The sequence below is a fragment of the Myxocyprinus asiaticus genome, chromosome 1, assembly GCF_019703515.2.
Source record: "Myxocyprinus asiaticus isolate MX2 ecotype Aquarium Trade chromosome 1, UBuf_Myxa_2, whole genome shotgun sequence".
In the NCBI taxonomy this organism is placed as follows: domain Eukaryota; kingdom Metazoa; phylum Chordata; class Actinopteri; order Cypriniformes; family Catostomidae; genus Myxocyprinus; species Myxocyprinus asiaticus.
In genome coordinates, this window is record NC_059344.1 from 57,301,633 (window position 1) to 57,319,540 (window position 17,908).

The 17,908-nt window shown below is 35.8% G+C and overlaps 3 protein-coding genes across 3 annotated transcripts in view; 1 reads left to right on the forward strand and 2 right to left on the reverse strand.

Moving 5' to 3' along the window:
- The window catches only part of LOC127418565 (excitatory amino acid transporter 3-like), a 16,544-nt gene extending 14,185 nt beyond the window's left edge, over window positions 1-2,359 (forward strand). The window contains exon 12 of the mRNA XM_051659569.1: window positions 217-2,359. Within this exon, the coding sequence (XP_051515529.1) occupies window positions 217-457 (241 nt within the window). The 3' untranslated portion in view covers window positions 458-2,359. The remainder of the gene's footprint in view (window positions 1-216) is intronic.
- Window positions 872-14,039, reverse strand: spata6l (spermatogenesis associated 6-like). Its single transcript, XM_051696310.1, has 13 exons — window positions 13,896-14,039; window positions 13,584-13,721; window positions 11,957-12,005; window positions 11,765-11,806; window positions 11,527-11,651; window positions 11,315-11,383; window positions 11,095-11,208; window positions 7,707-7,827; window positions 7,475-7,506; window positions 6,502-6,638; window positions 4,376-4,469; window positions 4,177-4,274; window positions 872-3,759 (listed from the first exon to the last, which is right to left on the reverse strand). Exons 1-12 carry the CDS (start codon window positions 13,941-13,943, stop codon window positions 4,203-4,205), a joined length of 1,041 nt encoding a protein of 346 aa, XP_051552270.1. The 5' UTR covers window positions 13,944-14,039; the 3' UTR covers window positions 872-3,759; window positions 4,177-4,202.
- An 839-nt stretch (window positions 14,040-14,878) lies between these two features.
- On the reverse strand, window positions 14,879-17,908 carry LOC127439886 (gamma-aminobutyric acid receptor-associated protein). Its single transcript, XM_051696207.1, has 4 exons — window positions 17,507-17,908; window positions 15,955-16,033; window positions 15,674-15,792; window positions 14,879-15,590 (listed from the first exon to the last, which is right to left on the reverse strand). Exons 1-4 carry the CDS (start codon window positions 17,594-17,596, stop codon window positions 15,525-15,527), a joined length of 354 nt encoding a protein of 117 aa, XP_051552167.1. The 5' UTR covers window positions 17,597-17,908; the 3' UTR covers window positions 14,879-15,524.

The window sequence follows — 17,908 nt, forward strand, 5'->3', positions numbered from 1 at the left end:
TAAAAAGAAATTTTTAGGATTCTGTACTAGTTCTAGGTTACTAATCAAATTTGCAACACTGACCATGTTAACTTCTTTGTAAAAACACGACTTTTTGTTAAATAAAGCGTAATTTGATTAGTAGCCTACTCGTAATTTAAATAAAAATTCACAACACATGACGCAACAGTTTAAATGTTGACATTGTTTCTCCATCCTCGAAAACTTTCAAATCAGCGATCGCTTCCGTACCATGATTAACGTCCTGGGAGATGCCTATGGCGCTGGAATAGTCCAGAAGCTGTCAAAGAGAGAACTGGAGAGGATGGACCTCACGTCAGATGTGGATGCGGCCAACCCCTTTGCCCTAGAGACCACACTGGATGACGAAGAGTGTGAGAAGAAATCGTACGTTAATGGTGGATTCACCATTGACAAGAGTGATGCCATTTCCTTCACTGAAACCTCACAGTTTTAGAGGTGAAAATGTGCCATTGCTAAAAGGAGGGTTCCGAGAGGTAGGAGCCATTCATAAAATCAGTGCCATGAGAACGAGGGAAACTCATTTCAGAGGACATGATTGAGTGCAGACATTAGCAATATCTGCCCTTGCTGTTCTCCTTCCTTCATTCTGCCCATAACTGTGCCCTTGAACTTATATCAATGTATGCGCCAAACAGAGAGAAAAAAATGTAAAGGAAATAAGAAAACAACTGTGCTTCCACTGTTCAGGAATAGTTCACCCAAAAATGAAAGTTCTGTCATTATTTACTCACCCTTGTGTCATTCCAAACCTGTTTGCATTTTGTTTTGTTTTTTTGTTAAATGTTCATGCAGCTCTTTTCCATACAGTGACATTTCGGGGGGGGTTGTCAGAAGTTTTTTTTTGGGGGGGGGGGGTACAAGGAAAATCCCTCCTAGGCCTTGCCATGTCCATCCCGCATTTTCAAATGATTGTTTTGTTACTGTCGAACCAATAGGGTTTGGCATTAATGATGTCAAACTTGACCCAATGAATTAACGCACCATTTTTCTGAAGGCAGTCTTGTGAGATTTTAAAGCTTCGACAGGTGGGAAGATTTTCAGTTAATAATTACTTACATTTTGGTCTATTCATCACATAAAGTTATCGTATGGCTTCAGAAGACTTGGATTATAGAGTGTGTGTCATATAGACTACTTTTATTGGGCTTTAATTGTGCTTTTTTGTTCTTTTTAGAGCTGGACATACTGCATACTGTATGGTCACTATGAACGTAATGTCATTTGAAAAGAGATGCATGAAGATTCTTCAAAAATTCTTCTTCTCAGAAATAACAGCTTACAGTTTTGGAGTAACAAAAGGGTGATTAAATAATGACAGAATTGTCATTTTGGGGTTAAATATGCCTTTCACATGTCGCCATGAGTTATGCAAATGCATTTTATATTCTTTTTTCTTAACTGCAGTTTATTCCTTTGATTTCATTCTAACCAGTTGCTTAATTGCTTTTAAGCAGTAGATGAGGTTCAGAAGTTTGTATATGTGTATGAGAACGAGCTCTGTGCAATACTGCGTGTCCATTGATTTAACAGAAACTCAGCAGTTTGATGTACAGTATGCATTGCAACAAAGAGCATGTTCCTAGCTAGACAATGCTATTATATTACAAAAACCTCCGACTTTACAGTGAAAACATTTGCTTTGAATTTTTTGTCTTTTGCAGTCTAAGTTAATCTTTTGTTTTACACTCAGCAGAGTCAAATATGTTGCTATTTCTGTAATTGCACTCGCTATTGAAAGCCAAATGTTTATTAGCCTAGTGTGTCTTTCATTTCAAATGTGTGCCAAATTGAATGTGATGATAAGAAATTAACATTTTTATACAAACTTTTAAAAATTAAAACAAAATATTGCATGAAGCAATTTGATGAGGAGTACAGAAATGACTTTTAGAGTGAAAAGCAAATCCTTGGTACAAACTTTCAACATACAAATACATTATTTTGTCATAATTAACAGTGAAGGTGGCAAACCTTAATAGTTTCTTCAGCAAGCCACTGATTTTATTTTATTTTTTTAACGAATCACACAACTATTACATTTTAAGGGCACTTAAACATCAGTGCCAAATTTATATCACTGAGCCACTTTTACGTTTCTTTCATGTTATTTAATTTCTTTAAAATTCTGTGTTACATCAGAAATAAGGGAAAACTATTGATGTGAAGCATTAATGGTCTGTGTTTGGAGTTCTGAAACAGAATTTACACTGTAAAGCACATCATTGTACAACTGTGTTTATACAGTAGTCAAACTAGTTATACTGTATGATTCAAAAAGTACTGTATGTGTATCTACAAAATAATAAAGACAAACATGTCAACACCTGAAAAATAATGCATTGTCCCCCTCCTAAAAAAACAAACAAAAACAAATATTTTCTGGTAAATTATATTTTCAATGACCTATTATTCTGTTCTTCATATCACAAGTAAGGGCTATATAGAAAATTATCTAAAAAGCTATCTGTGTCTTCATAAATTATTCTTTTGGTATGACATGTTAATCAGTTAACAATTTCAACTTGCATTGTTCTATTGCAAAAACAGAGTATACTTTGAGTGTACAGAATGTTCTTTGTGTAACACAAGACAACGGCCATGGCTAACACATAAGTTTCTATTCATAGATATAGATGGATATATTTCATTGAAACCTCAAGGGGAAATGAAGTCAGAGGGGGCAATTCAGCTACAGTATCCCAGATAACACTCCTGAGGCTCCCTCACACAAACAGAATGAGTCATTTTAACTTGACAATCAACAGTGCTGGGTGTAATGCATTACTAAGTGATTAATTACTGTAATTAAATTACTTTTTCATTGAAAAAAGTAAGGGATTACTCTTAATTTTTCAGTAATTGAATTAGTTACTTCTGATGTAATTATGTTAAATACTGTATAGACTCTAGAACAATTCTATATAAAACAATAGTGAATTAAATATCGAAATTTTACATCTAATGTTAAAATATATGTTTTCTAATTTAACGCTGCCCCCTTAAATTCTTTGGCCAGTTCATGAACAATTTATTTGATTTTGTATGATTTATTTGAAAGAATTAAAAGAACAATTTCATGTCTATCCATGTATTTTTCATCTGGTCGAGGTTGATAAGGGTTTTAAAAAGTAATTAGTAATAAGTAATGCAATTACTTTTCATACAGAGTAATTAGTACAGAAATCTAATTACACTGTAGAAGATTAATTAGTAGTTAGTAATTAGTTACTTTTTTAGAGTAACTTACCCAACACTGACAATCAACCAAAGCAGTTACTGCATTAGAAATGCATTAATAAACAAAGGTAAGAGCATTTGCATTACAGTAAAATGCAAAAAGGGACAGGACATGATTAAAGCACTATCTAATGTTTTGTTTTTTTTTTCATCTTGAGGTTTTTTTTCTTCTTCTTTATTATACAGGATAAGAGACATAGGACTCTAATCTGCACGGAGCAGGGGTTTTGTTTTGTTGGGGGTTTTTTTGCTCTTGAGGATTATATTTTTAGAAAACACTGTCAAAAGCACAAAATCTGCCATTTTATTGTCATGTTTAATAGCCATTCAGCTAGGATAAGAGCACCCTTCATCAGCTTCAAAAACACTAGGAATATACTAGTTCACTTTTTATATCTACAACAAAAACATATCTACAAACGTAACACATGCACTAGAGAATGGAATATGATGCAATGCCACAGGAAATCACAGCTGGAATGGGGACTTTAGCTTCATCTGTGAAAGAGGAGAAGAATGGTCGTCAAGTATCCATTGATGCACTGCAACACTTAGTCCACATTTAGATTATTATGGCAGTCTAAAAGGGATTGTTCACCCCAAAATGATATTTTTGTCATCATTTCCTTGCCCTAATGTTGTTCCAAACCTGTATGACTTTATTTCTTCCGTGAAACACAAAAGGAGATGTTAGGCAAAATGTTAGCCTCAGTTACCATTCGCTTTTATTGCATCTTTTTTCCCATCCAATGAAAGTGAATGGTGACTAAGGCTATCAGTCTCTAACACCCTGCCAAAGACCTCCTTTTGTGTTCCACAGAGGAAAGAAAGTCATATGAATGATGGTGAGTAAATGATGACAACATTTTCTGACAGTATACTAATAGTAGCACTGGGTTAACATTATATACATACCGCTTCCTTATAGTACACATTGGTCTTTAGAATGGGCACGAGTGTTCCAAAATAGATCTCCGTAATAGAACTTCATCTATCTCTGAGTCAGTGGCACCCTGTCACCAAAAACCAAGACCAAAGAAGAGGTTGGCACATTCGGCGCAACATTCTATAGCTGTTAATCATACAGTAGTGTGTGTATTTGAGTGGTACTCACGCAGGTTAGTCTATGAACTGCTTTGGGAGATGTTAAAAGGCTTTGAATGCGTTCTTGTACTTCCTCCCACACATTAGAAGAGCCCAAGAGAGAGCTGTAAAAAAAACAACAACACAGCTTATCATTTCTCTCAATCTTGTTTATTAATATCACAAGCACCTTACTGACCATCTTTGTATACAGCTCTAGTAGAAGTCTCTCAAAGTTACCTTTCAGAAAAGTAGCCTTTTTTTTCTATCAACTGTATATCCATTTCATTCAGTGATCTATTTAAAACGGCTCCAAAAGATTCAGTGCGTGAGCTGTCTGGACGAATCGGATTTAATCGTGAATCGATTCAGCCCATTTAACCAAACCGTTTGGCCAGTCGCCAAATTAATAAATAGAACCGACTAAAGTCAAAAGAATGATTCATTCGCGATTCATCGGGCATCGCTAGTTGTGATTCAAAACAGCTGAAAGAAATCCGGGACATATGTCATAATAGTTTAAATATTCTGAGCGCCACTAGCTCATTGCCTCGAATACTTATGTTTAGGGATTTGAGTAAACCACTACACCAAAGTATTAAACTTCAGTGTGTTACTCGTCCTGCATCATTTGTGCTACAGACATGAATGATACTTCAGACTTGTTTAGAAGACCTGGGTTATGATTCTCTATGCAATTAGACTTAAAGGGGTCATGAAATACATTTTTTTTATTATTTCCCTGAGGTCCACTGATAATGTCAGTAAAGTTTTTCAAAGTTTTCAAAACTGTCATAGTGTAGTAATAAATTATCATTTTCCACCCCATCTCTGGCCCTCTGTCTCAAACGCTCAGTTTTGGCTTCAGCTTCTCCTTTAAACCTCAATGAAAATGCCCACTGTTCTGACTGGCTAACATCGTGAAGCCCCTAAAATACAGCCATATTTGAAACTCAATCGGAAGAGAATGAACAAGCTCCACAACATTATAAAATTAAAGTTCAGCGTTTGCACATAACGCACATCCAACACATTGCATCCGAATATATTAAACTTAACTCAAGTGTTTTAAACGGCTCCATTCTTCAATAACAGTTCCTTTGAAAAGCTTGAATTGTATTATGAATGGTTCAAAAGCAGTCCACGCTGATATTAGCTGCACAAACACAGTCCATAGCACGGTAAAACATGATGCACACACACTGAGGCACAGATCGCCAGAATGGTCAAAGACGTCCAGCTAGTGCTTGTTTACATACACCAACAATTAAAAATAGCGCAGATGGGTGCAAGAACAGAAAGATGCAGAGCAGAACGGAGTCACCTTTTCTGAGTTGTAACTTGACACTGTGTCTTTTAAAAGTGGCGCGATAAACATGACAATGGTCAAAGACATCTGTGAAATGCATGTTATATGCACTAAAAACTTCAAAATATTCCAGATGGGTCTTTGTCGTTCAAGAATATTTGGTCACACTAGACCTGTCTCTCTCCCTCTCTGTTTACGATACGAACTGAACGCCACTGGGCTTGGCCAAGGGTGCGATGACACTTGTTCTGGGGCGTGAAAATACAACTGAGCAATGTCTCGTGACATAACACAAACACACAGTTTTCAAAATGAGATGTTTCAATAGAGTGGGAACTATAAATGCTCTTTTAAGACTGGGGAGGAAGTTTTGAGTTAATAGTACAGTTAACTCTTATATGTCTAAATATCAAGGAAATGTTTATTATCCATTTCATGACCCCTTTAAAATTGTACCTCGTGGATAATAAAACGCATGAAAAAGTCACATAGACTTACCAAGTCATACCTACTGTTGAATATCTTAAGAGACTTGGGGGTGGTGGGCCTCTTTGATTGGGGCAGTAGTATGCAACCATCCTGAACACCAGAGAAATCGCATTGCAACACCCTGGCAACCACCCAGATCACCCCAGCATTGTTGCAGCGAGTTTTGCACAGGTAAGCAGTAAATACCACTCAAGTTTTCCTCAGAAAATGTAAAAAATCTACTAATTTTCTAAATGTCAACACATTTAGAATGGGAACACCAAAGCTGGTTCTACTTGTAAACAATTCAGAATGGTTGGTACACAATCTACAGCATTCATACAGTTCTATCTAGAAAATACACATACACATAAACATACACATTGTGTCTCTGGCTTTCTGTGCTGGAGTGACTTGAGCTGGGAGATCTCTCATAGTCCATTAGGGAATGATGATGGCCCACTCCCTCAGCAAAGTCAAGGAGATCATCTGTGTCTGAAGAGTCCACGTCAGGGACCTGAAATAATGAGGGAAAGTGACAGCTCATGTCTGTCAAAACACCTAATGTTTTCCTTGGGGAATTCATGACTTATTCAATGAAATACGCTACAAGGTACAGGCTAAAACAAACTTCTCTTCTGATCAGACTATTCCAACATTTAATGTAGACAGATTTTAAAGAAATATTTCTGGTTTAATACAAGTTAAGCTCAGTCGACAACATTTGTGGCATAATGTTGATTACCACAAAAAATTAATTCCGACTTGTTCCTCCTTTTCTTAAAAACAATCGAGCTCACAGTGAGGCACTTACAATGGAAGTCAATGGAAACAATTTTTTGAGGGTTTCAAGGCAGAAATGTGAAGCTTAACATTTTATAAAGGCACTTACATTAATTCTTCTGTTAAAACTTGTGTGTTACCTGAGCTTTAAAGTTGCTTTAATAGTCTTTATTTTTTTTCCGTTTTAGTGTTTACAGCATTACATCATCATGGCAACAAAGTTGTAAAATTGGATATCACTTTACACAGAAAATGTTAATAAGCAATTTTTTCACACTAAAATCATATTACATGAATATTGTTCATGTCTGTACAGTGAGTACTGTATTTTCAAGTTTACAGATTGGCCCCATTCGCTTCCATTGTAAGTGCCTCACTGTAAACCATATTTTTGCTTTATTTAAAGAAAAAGAAGGGACAAGTTGATACAATTTTTGTGGTAATCAACATTATGCACAAATACTGCCGATTGAGCTTAACATGTATTGAACCCGGAATATTCCTTTAACTTTCAGATCAGTATATTTGTTTCATGAAGTTATAGTATATAGAGAATTACAGACAACCAACCAAAGGTCTGGAATAGCTTCCTCTTGAGATTCCTGAGGAGAAAATGCAAGTGCATACTGTAGTCGGAATATGGATTACAAATTAACATTCTGTTGGTTAAACAAAATAAAAACGGTCAAACTGAACTTCTCAAAGACAAAAAGGTGTGGCAAAACTGTAAAGATCTACTTAGTTTGCATCAAATTTGTGCCAATACTAAGAATTTTAATTAACAGCGATATAGTATTTATACCTGCTTCTCTTGATGGTGTTGAATAATGAGGTGACACACTCCTTAATCTGGAGCTTCTGCCAGAAACAGGTGAATAGTGGAAAGAAGACTGTCCATCTGACCAGGACTCCTTCATGTGAACCTGTAGTGGACCCAGCATTGCACATATACAGTAAATGACAAAAGCACAAGTAGTAAATTAAATCAAAGTGTCTACACTTTATCCTTCAGTGAGCTTTTGTGCCCTCTGCTGGCTACCACTGATTCATCACAAAACCTGGTACACCTCCTGTAGGGTCTATTGATCTTATGGTCTTGATCATAAAATCTTTCAAGAATAAATTATAAATAAATATGGCTTTCATATTTGCTTAAGTACCAAAAGTTCACAGGGTCATTAGAGATCTTAGGTATTGTATGTAATAGTGTTGATTTTTTGTTGCCCTACCATAAATTTTATATACTGTATATATATTTGTACTGTTTGTATATAAGTTTACTATCAAAGGATACATATTTCTTTGTTTATTACAAGACAAATGAGTACTATATTCATACAAATGAGAAAAGAAATCACGTTGATTTTCTGTGCAGCATTGGTGAATTATCAATATCCCATATGCGTGTACACATACATATCATACATGCTATTTGTTACTGAAGTGCCCCCGTGTCAATAGGCCTGCCACCCCCCCCCCCCCATTGGCCACCCTAAATTGGAGTGGTAGAATAGTAAGAGTGGTATTCTCATTTTCCATCCCACTGAAAGTTCAGTGACCCCACATCATAATAAATAGGCCAAACAAATTGTATTTAAACAAAACATCAATACATTATGACTGTATAACAATATTTAGCAGGGTAAAGTTTAATTTAAGTTCAATATTTATTAAATATTCCCTTGTGGTTCATAAGAGATCATCTGAAAAGCACACTGTGCCAAAATGTCTCTGATGCCCAAGTGTTCAATGCAACTGCCATGCATGTTCTGTCTGAAACACTTATTAAAAAAACATTTACACATTCTAAAGATTGTAAATTGTATGCATAACTTACACTTTAATTGAATTGATTAACAAATTAATACTTGGACACCTCCGACGTTTTAGTGCTGTGAATGGAATTTCAGACGGCCCCTTACAAGCGCTTCTTACTGAAAGCCCATCATAGTATTTTTAGGCATAATTCTCCAGCTACAACAAGCGTTGACCATTTGAGTTCAATGTTTTGTGTCTGTCTGATATAATAATATATTCTTTAACCTCACTGTACTAATGATATCATTGTAAAATTGTTGTCTCCAGAGAGCATGGGTAGGAGAAACCAACAACATCTGGAGATAAGGCAGAAGTTCAGCATTAGTTTCGCATCTTTGGACCTGCCAGCTCCAGTTTCAGTTCTACTTAATGTGAATTATATGTGCTGGTGTAAATGTAAGTGTAAGTTAAGTTACTTTTATAGCACAATTTCCCACGTTATTATCTTGAAACCCGATCTGTATCTGATTTTCTGCCTTATTGAATGCACCTGAGCCCAACTCGTTAGAGATCGCTCTTATTTGGCAAGCATTAATTATACAATATTTTTTCTTATGTGTATCTGTCGGGTTTTCATTTCTGGAACAACATACAGAACACACATATGTTATTTATAATGAGGTATTTTTTCCACTGACTTTAATTTAATGTTTTGCCATGTACAATGCAGAAACAAGAAAAACGTAGTGCAACAAGTTTGGCAAAACAAACGAGCGACTTTGGTGAAATGCTGGAACAGATATGAAGAAACAGGTATGAAGAAACAGCAGCTAGCGTTATACATGACCACACCACACCTGCAATGGCAAATTTATTATGAATACACTTAAAACATAAAATTGGAACCCCTATAAACCACCACACTAAAGCCCAAATACATGCCTTACCTTCAGTGAGAAAGGCTCTTATACACTGAGCTCACCACATCAACGCACTTCAATCTATTAATATACACAGATTAATATTAGTGCTGTTGGGTACAGGTGCAAGAACAAAAAGCAAACAAGCAACTAACCGGAGAAAGAGAACAAAGCTGCAGTTGATCCTTCTGCTTCTTTTGCAAACAAAATGCAAGAGAAGCACTAAATAGTTTACAGGGAAGATAACAAACACAACGTTCTCTTTATGAACACCATTTATCAATCAAATACTTAACACACGGCCCACCAATCACAAGGGACATGTGCTCAATAACGGAGAATTAAGCTTAATATTATCAACCACATTATCTAATAAGAGGCACACACCAAGCACGCTCATTAAGAAATGCGCATAGACACTGACAGACATAATAATGATAACCAAAAAAAAACATATTAAAGCCATCTTATTGGTCACTTATAATTACGATGCATGCAGCCTCTTTAAACTCACAGTAATTGAGATAGATACATTTAAAAATTCACTTGTTACACTGGACCATTTAAAATGAACTAGTGAATTTAAAAATGTGCTTATAAATTCTTAAAAGAATCTTAAAGGAAACGGTGACCATTTACAAGACCTGTACATGCTGATTACAGCCCTTTACGGCATTAGTCATTCTAAAGAACAGCATGGCAACATGGCTTAAAGTTTGTGGGTAAAACAAGAATGTTAGGGTGTATTTTATTTATTTATTATTATTATTTTCTCCCCTTTTCTCCCCAATTTGGAATGCCCAATTCCCAATGCGCTCTAGGTCCTCGTGGTGGCATAGTGACTCGCCTCAATCCGGGTGGCAGAGGATGAATCTCAGTTGCCTCCGCGTCTGAGACGTCAATCCGCGCATCTTATCACGTGGCTTGTTGAACACGTTACCGCGGAGACCTAGTGCGTGTGGAGGCTTCACGCTATTCTCCACAGCATCCATGCACAACTCACCACACGCCCCACCGAGAGCGAGAACCATATTATAGCTACCACGATGAGTTTAACCCAACATGACTCTACCCACCCTAGCAACCAGGCCAATTGGTTGCTTAGGAAGCCTGGCTGGAGTCACTCAGCACACCCTGTAGTCTGCGTCTTTACTTGCTGAGCTACCCAGGCCCCGAATGTTAGGGTGTATTGACTAATTGAAACATTTATCATGAGCCTGTTTGTTTATATATTTTAAAATATATTTTTTTATTATTTTTACTCAAATTTGGTGAATCTTTGGTTGTCTTTAAAAAATTGCATGTCTGCAAATATTAAAACAGCAAATTATGTTTTATATGTATACAGGGGACATTTATGGTATAATACAGCTTCCCCACTACAAGCACACCCGGCCCAACCCTGGCTCCCCCAGTCAAAAATAGTCAGAACCGCCCCTGCTATCTGTCATAGAATCTAAACAACAACAACAAAAAAGGGTGCAGTGAAGACAAATGAGGAGCCTTTGATACCTGATCTCTGTCCCAGAGTTGTCTTTGCCTCCATGGAGCAGAAGAGAGATGTCTTTGGGATGATGTTCTACACTGCTGCTGAGACGTCTTTGCAGTCTTCCTTGTCATTGCACTCTAAAGCCAATAAAACATATTACAAAGTAATAAGCAATATAAATCAGTATTCTCAAGCAATAAAGCTATAATTAATTTATTCAATTTCAAAATCTGTATTTTTTACCACAGGAACAGAGGTGGAGATTTCACTGATTGTTGTCTTTGAAGAGAACTCTAACCTTGGAGAAATACCCTGTAATGAATCCATGAATATTAAGAGAGATTCTAGTCAATATTAATAATGCCAAAAATCAGTATTGTAGTTTCTGGATCAAATGTTGTAATTTAAGTACCCTATATAAATTCAATTTGACTGCTCAATTAATAAAAACTTACAGAAAAAGTGGAAGCCCGTGTCATTAATACTTCTCTCTGTACGCCAGAGAAAGATGGGACCAGCTTAGGCTCTGGGAAAAGAAAGCTTCGAGCATCTTCCTCATAACTGGCCAGTATTTCACCAGCTTTACAAGGGCATTTTGAAAGCAACTTAAATTATGCTGTGATTTGTAATTTGTGTGCCACTAGTATGGTACATACAATGAATTGCAAAAAAGTTCAGTCGATTCAGTTTTACCTGGAGGAATCAACTGAATGAGTTCAACTTTTACAGTTTCAGCTGGAGAAGAGAAGAAAGATATTTTGATATGCAATATTTCAGATTGGAAGACAGAGACTGAGAACCGTTATGGAGAATGAGAAATGGCAAATAAGAAGGAAATGAAGGAGGATGACAATGACAAAAGGAAGAAGAGAAAGTAGAACTCACACTGTAAGAATTCAGCAATTGCACATGGATCGGTGGCAAACTTCTGAATCTACAACAAAAAAAATGTGAGTTTACATATATATCTGTGTGATGGCTCGCCATAGAAAAATTGTTCGATTTCAAACTTTTAAATAATATAAAACTCCAGAATAAATAATGAATAAAATATTATAGTATAGATTATATATATATATATATAATCTATACTATAATATTTTATTTATTCATTTATGCCATTACCTATTATTATTATTGATAATATATATATATTAAATATATAAAAATATCATTAAAATATATATATATATATATATATATATATATTCACTGGTGGCCAAAATTTTGGAATAATGTACAGATTTTGCTCTTGATGAAAAAAGAAATTGATACTTTTATTCACCAAAGTGGCATTCAACTGATCACAATGTATAGTCAGGACATTAATAACATGAAAAATTACTATTACAATTTGAATAAAATGTTACTTAAACTACTTCAAAGGATTCTCATCAAAAAATCCTCCACGTGCAGCAATGACAGCTTTGCAGATCCTTGGCATTCTAGCTGTCAGTTTGTCCAGATACTCAGGTGACATTTCACCGCACGCTTCCTGTAGCACTTGCCAAAGATGTGGCTGTCTTGTCCGGCACTTCTCACACACCTTACAGTCTAGCTGATCCCACAAAAGCTCAATGGGGTTAAGATCCATAACACTCTTTTCCAATTATCTGTTGTCCAATGTCTGTGTTTCTTTGCCCACTCTAACCTTTTCTTTTTGTTTTTCTGTATCACAAGTGGCTTTTTCTTTGCAATTCTTCCCATAAGGCCTGCACCCCTGAGTCTTCTCTTTACTGTTGTACATGAAACTGGTGTTGAGCGGGTAGAATTCAATGAAGCTGCCAGCTGAGGACATGTGAGGCGTCTATTTCTCAAATTAGAGACTCTGATGTACTTATCCTCTTGTTTAGATGTACATCTGGCCTTCCACATCTCTTTCTGTCCTTGTTAGAGCCAGTTGTCCTTTGTCTTTGAAGACTGTAGTGTACACCTTTGAATGAAATCTTCAGTTTTTTGGCAATTTCAAGCATTGTATAGCCTTCATTCCTCAAAACAATGATTGACTGACGAGTTTCTAGAGAAAGCTGTTTCTTTTTTGTCATTTTTGGTCTAATTTTGACCTTAAGACATGCCAGTCTATTGCATACTGTGGCAACTCAAAAACAAACACAAAGACAATATTAAGCTTCATTTAACAAACCAAATAGCTTTCAACTGTGTTTGATATAATGGCAAGTGATTTTCTAGTACCAAATTAGCAATTTAGCATGATTACTCAAGGATAAGGTGTTGGAGTGATGGCTGCTGGAAATGTGGCCTGTCTAGATTTGATCAAAAATGACTTTTTTTCAAATAGAGATGGTGCTGTTTTTTACATCAGTAATGTCCTGACTATACTTTGTGATCAGCTGAATGCCACTTTGGTGAATTAAAGTACCAATTTCCTTCTGAAACAGCAAAATCTATACATTATTCCAAACTTTTGGCTGCCAGTGTATATCAGTAATAATAATAATAAGAACAAGAAGAAGAAACATTTTTTATAAAAAATAATAAACAATTACTCCACCTTTTCAAACCTAATTTTCTCCCGAAACAGTAATGGAAAAACTGCAGGAAGACATCCTGATGTCCTGTATTGGTTCATTAGAGACACACTGAGGTAGACGTCATCTTTGGCTGGTAAATGCACCCCTGGACAAGTTATCTAAAAATAAATATGATAATTCCCACACTGCATATTCCCAGGAAACACTACGTATTCTATACTCTGCACTCTCTACTAGTGGTGCAGCCTTCTAATGTTCTTGACAGTCTCTATCTGAAGTTAATTAGCCTACGAGTAGCTTCCTAATATTTATCTTTATCAATAAATCCTCACCGCCCTCAGGTGTAGTTCAACGACCACTTTTACTGCTTTCTGACTCATCTTGGGCCTTGCTGTTACCTCTCACATAAATTATCCAGGATCCTTCTTAACATGGAAAATCGAGGAGAGCGTCGCGTTTCCATGGCATCCGACATAATGATCCGTCTTCGCTGTTGTCAAGTCGCCCTCCGAGGACTTTTATTTTGAAGTTGGCAGCAACCGGAAAACAGACGGGAACATGGGAGGTGTAGTTTCGCAGTAGTTGCCATGTTGACTTGTAGTTTTCTGTACTTTTTCAACATTGCCCTAAATTGTTAAGTTTCCATAAACGTTTATCAGCATTACGGAAATGTATTAATTGGCATGAAATATCAAGCAGTGACAGCAGCGTGACAAACAGCGTTTTCCGAATTATTTTAGAACTATTATTCATGCCTTTATGACATGGCATATTTGTGTTCTTGACTATTAGTTTGTGACAAGAAAGGTGAACTGCCAACTGAACTGAATTTGAAGTGCAAAAGCAATGAGGTTAAATACTGAAAATATTTGCTTATAAAAATATACACTTTCCCCTATACGTTCATTTAATTTTAATCTATATAATCCATTTTAACCTAAAATCTTGATGTTGAAAAATAAATCCATGTTCATGTCATTTGTAAAGTGCCAATCTTGCCAATATGACTTATGTTGTCTATATTTGTGCTTTGCTTTATCTTATGGCCTCCAAAGACGAGGAGCTTGTGTGTGTGGATTTACTTTCAAGAAATCAGTGTTGGCAAAACAGTTTAGATAAAAATGTGGAAGCAATGGAATGGCCTGGGGAAATTCATAATGCTTCCAACACCCCAGAAACAGTAAATATTTTTCAGGTTTTGCAAAATATCTTTCCAAGACTAACAATTATACTAACAACTACTGAGAAAAAAATCTCATTTTAGTAGCTTGCGTTCTGTTTGTTGTGGTGGTTCAGTTAAGTCAATAGACAAAACCAGTGTGCATTTGATTTATATAGGGTAACAGAAATACAGCTGAATACCAAAAAAAAAAAAAAAAAGAAAAAAAAAAAAGAAAAAAAAAACTTGCACTTGAGATTTACAACTTCACCAAACATCAAGCCATTTAAACTCTTCTAGGTACAATAATACAATTAAATCAATGTAACACCAGCATATCAGAATAAGCGGAAACAGAATACACTTAAGTCACTTTAGTGATTTTTTCAGCTGACTGGCCTACGAGTATTGGACTGTACATGCTAGTTAGAAATGTTTTAACATTCTTTGTACGGTCATAAACATTTCAAATGAGATTACTCTGAAAGGTCTGTATGTCATGGGTGTACTGTAAATAACTGTATATAATGTTAAATCAACTTAAATGGCAGAATAAGCATGCACTTAGCATTATATCAATGGCAAAATTGGGCTAGCGTCTATCAGTTTTGATACCACTGTGTAAGAACCATGAAAAAAACTGCTTCTTACTAAACTCTGAAAAAAAAAATATAATAAGATAAAATGAAAGCAAAAGTGCATCTGATACTTCAGTTCTGAGAACTCTAGGCTGTCAGCATGATGCCTATATATTGTTTTAAAAGGAAGAAAGAGAGGGGTGGGGTTATTTTTCCCTTTGGCTCTATTCTCCATACACACTCTCGTCGCTGTAGGCAATGTAAAGGAAGAAATCTTCTTCATGATGCTCCTGCGTGTTAAAAACAGAATAGAAATTATAAAAGAAACTGCATGGCATAATATCGTAAAGAAAACAAAACGAGAGAGAACTACCTGGTACAGCTGGCCCATGGTGGCAGAGGTAGGGGGAATGACATTGTTTACGAAGAAGAAGAGTGCATCCTCAGCTCTCAGGTGAATTCGTTTTCGGATGAGAAAGTAAAACTGGCCCACTGAAAATATACAATATAAAACATTTAAAAAATAAAACATGCTTTAATAGGTTATTTTGCTAAGCTAGCATCAAAAGGCTCACTACAAAATAACCTAAAACACAGCAATAGATATTCTGCTTTGATGAATGAACGAATTATTAACTGAATTGGCAATCTTACCTGTCAGATCAGAAGGGACGAGATATTTCTTCTTGTCTAGGTCGCCTATTCTGGCTTTAGGAGCTTTTTCCACAATTACCTAAAAGAGAAACAAACCCCAACATTTAGTCTCACTATTCATTTTTAAGTGAATGGGGATGTGTTGTACAGTTAGGGTAGTCTTAGCGAAACCTAATAAAGATGCTGGTTTACTTTTAATTCACAGTTTCTTTGCTGTTTCAAACCCACCGTAGGTGATTTTTGACTTTGTGCAAAGAGGATCTGAGAAAAGCTGTTCTATTTTTGATAATGAGGCTGCAGATGAGGAACAAGATAATGAAATGAAACACCTACTTAGTCTATTGGATCAGCATTTAAAGACTGGATCTAAATAAGACGTTATTCAGGCATTTTTCATATAACAGGGTAACAGAGTCAGAAGTTAATAGAGGCTTGGGGCAAAAACGCTAATAAATGCCCTCGAAATTCAAAATGTTGGGGGGCCATTATGAATTCCCCCTAAACATCAGATTTTTTTTTTCTAATATCTGATTCAAAGCCTAATATGTCACGAAATATGCCTTGATGCTGATATAAATTAATAAGTAACAGTCTTACTGAATTTATCTGCAATTTATATTAATAAATAGATTAAAGTATTTTGCATAAAAGGGCGACAGTGTGTTTTTTTAATGCCCTCATAAAGATAGAAAAATCAAATCCACAGGGTACAAATTGCCCCATAATAATAATAATAATAATAATAATAATAAAGCTATTACCTGACCCTACAGGATAATGGTGCTACATTTGCAAAATTGCTGATGGATTGTATCAGTTGAATAAAATGTATAAACTATTACTGTATTTCAACTGGGGAGAGTCAACTTGATAATCTTTGCTAAGATGAGCTCATCAAAAACTGCTGTTTTTATGGTTTTATTTTATTAATAGATCTAAAATCCTGAATCACGTGTAAAAGAGATGTTCTGCTGTATATGACTGTTTAGAATTTGCTCAAACAATATATTTAGGATTACTAGTTGTGTTGTTTCTATGGTAAACAAAGCAAACCTTGTGGACAGACTGTATTTCATTACATGTTGACAGAGCATCTATTTTAAGTTTCACAGCAAACCATGTTCCTACTCAAAGAAATGGATCATTTTACCCCATCATTGCATTTTAAATGAGTCCATTTCTAAATACATAGCACAACAACAGTAGGGCAGGTTACAGTCTTTCCATAAGCACTGATGAATCAAACCAGATGAGACAACGAAACAAAGCACCTGAATATTACATCATTCTACTTCCAAAGCAGGTTTATAAAGAGTGGTTTATAAGAATTAAAAAATACACCATTTATAAACATAAACTCGAGCACTTTCGACAGGCATGATGGAAGATCAACAAGGCCCTCACATGCTACTCAAGCCAAATCTCTCTCTGTTGAATGTATGCTCAGTAAGAAAGGCTGTACACACGGTGTGTATCTGATCTAATATAAACTGATAATGTCACGCAGATGTATCAGGACTGTCACGCTTTACTGTACTATACACAGACTTACAGGCACCCTGTCTGGGTATTTCTTCCTGATCTTCTCTCCCTCTGATCGCCTCTTCTCAAAAGGATGCTCTTCTTTGTATTGAAACTTCATGGTTGTTTGCTGAAACCGAAAATATAAGCGAATTTGTCTTACACACACACACACACGTAATGTGGTCTCAAAGATGTAATCTAGTGATTGTACGCAGAGCTGAGTCTTCCCTTCTGCCGCGCATTGATACACGTACACTTTATTTACATTAATTTTTGCAAACACAAACTCGTGTGTTTCTGAAAACTACACACACGACAAAAAACAAAAAAATCCAGAAGCGGAGAGAGTTTCTCGACTGGACACGTCGACTGTAGAATATGTTGTTGTTGTTGTTGTTCTGTTTAAGTAGTACTAGGGACTACATTTTCG

What these genes read in the sequence shown, in the direction of transcription:
- spata6l (XM_051696310.1), bottom strand. Translation starts at nt 13,943, where the DNA reads ATGAGTCAGAAAGCAGTAAAAGTGGTCGTTGAACTACACCTGAGGGCG. An exon ending in AACTCTGGGACAGAGATCAG is followed by an intron (nt 7,828 to 11,094) that starts GTATCAAAGGCT and finishes GGTCCACTACAG; the next exon opens with GTTCACATGAAGGAGTCCTG. An exon ending in AACACCATCAAGAGAAGCAG is followed by an intron (nt 7,507 to 7,706) that starts GTATAAATACTA and finishes TTTTCTCCTCAG; the next exon opens with GAATCTCAAGAGGAAGCTAT.
- LOC127439886 (XM_051696207.1), bottom strand. Translation starts at nt 17,596, where the DNA reads ATGAAGTTTCAATACAAAGAAGAGCATCCTTTTGAGAAGAGGCGATCA. An exon ending in AATACCCAGACAGGGTGCCT is followed by an intron (nt 16,034 to 17,506) that starts GTAAGTCTGTGT and finishes TTTCTCTTTTAG; the next exon opens with GTAATTGTGGAAAAAGCTCC. An exon ending in CCATGGGCCAGCTGTACCAG is followed by an intron (nt 15,591 to 15,673) that starts GTAGTTCTCTCT and finishes TTTAACACGCAG; the next exon opens with GAGCATCATGAAGAAGATTT.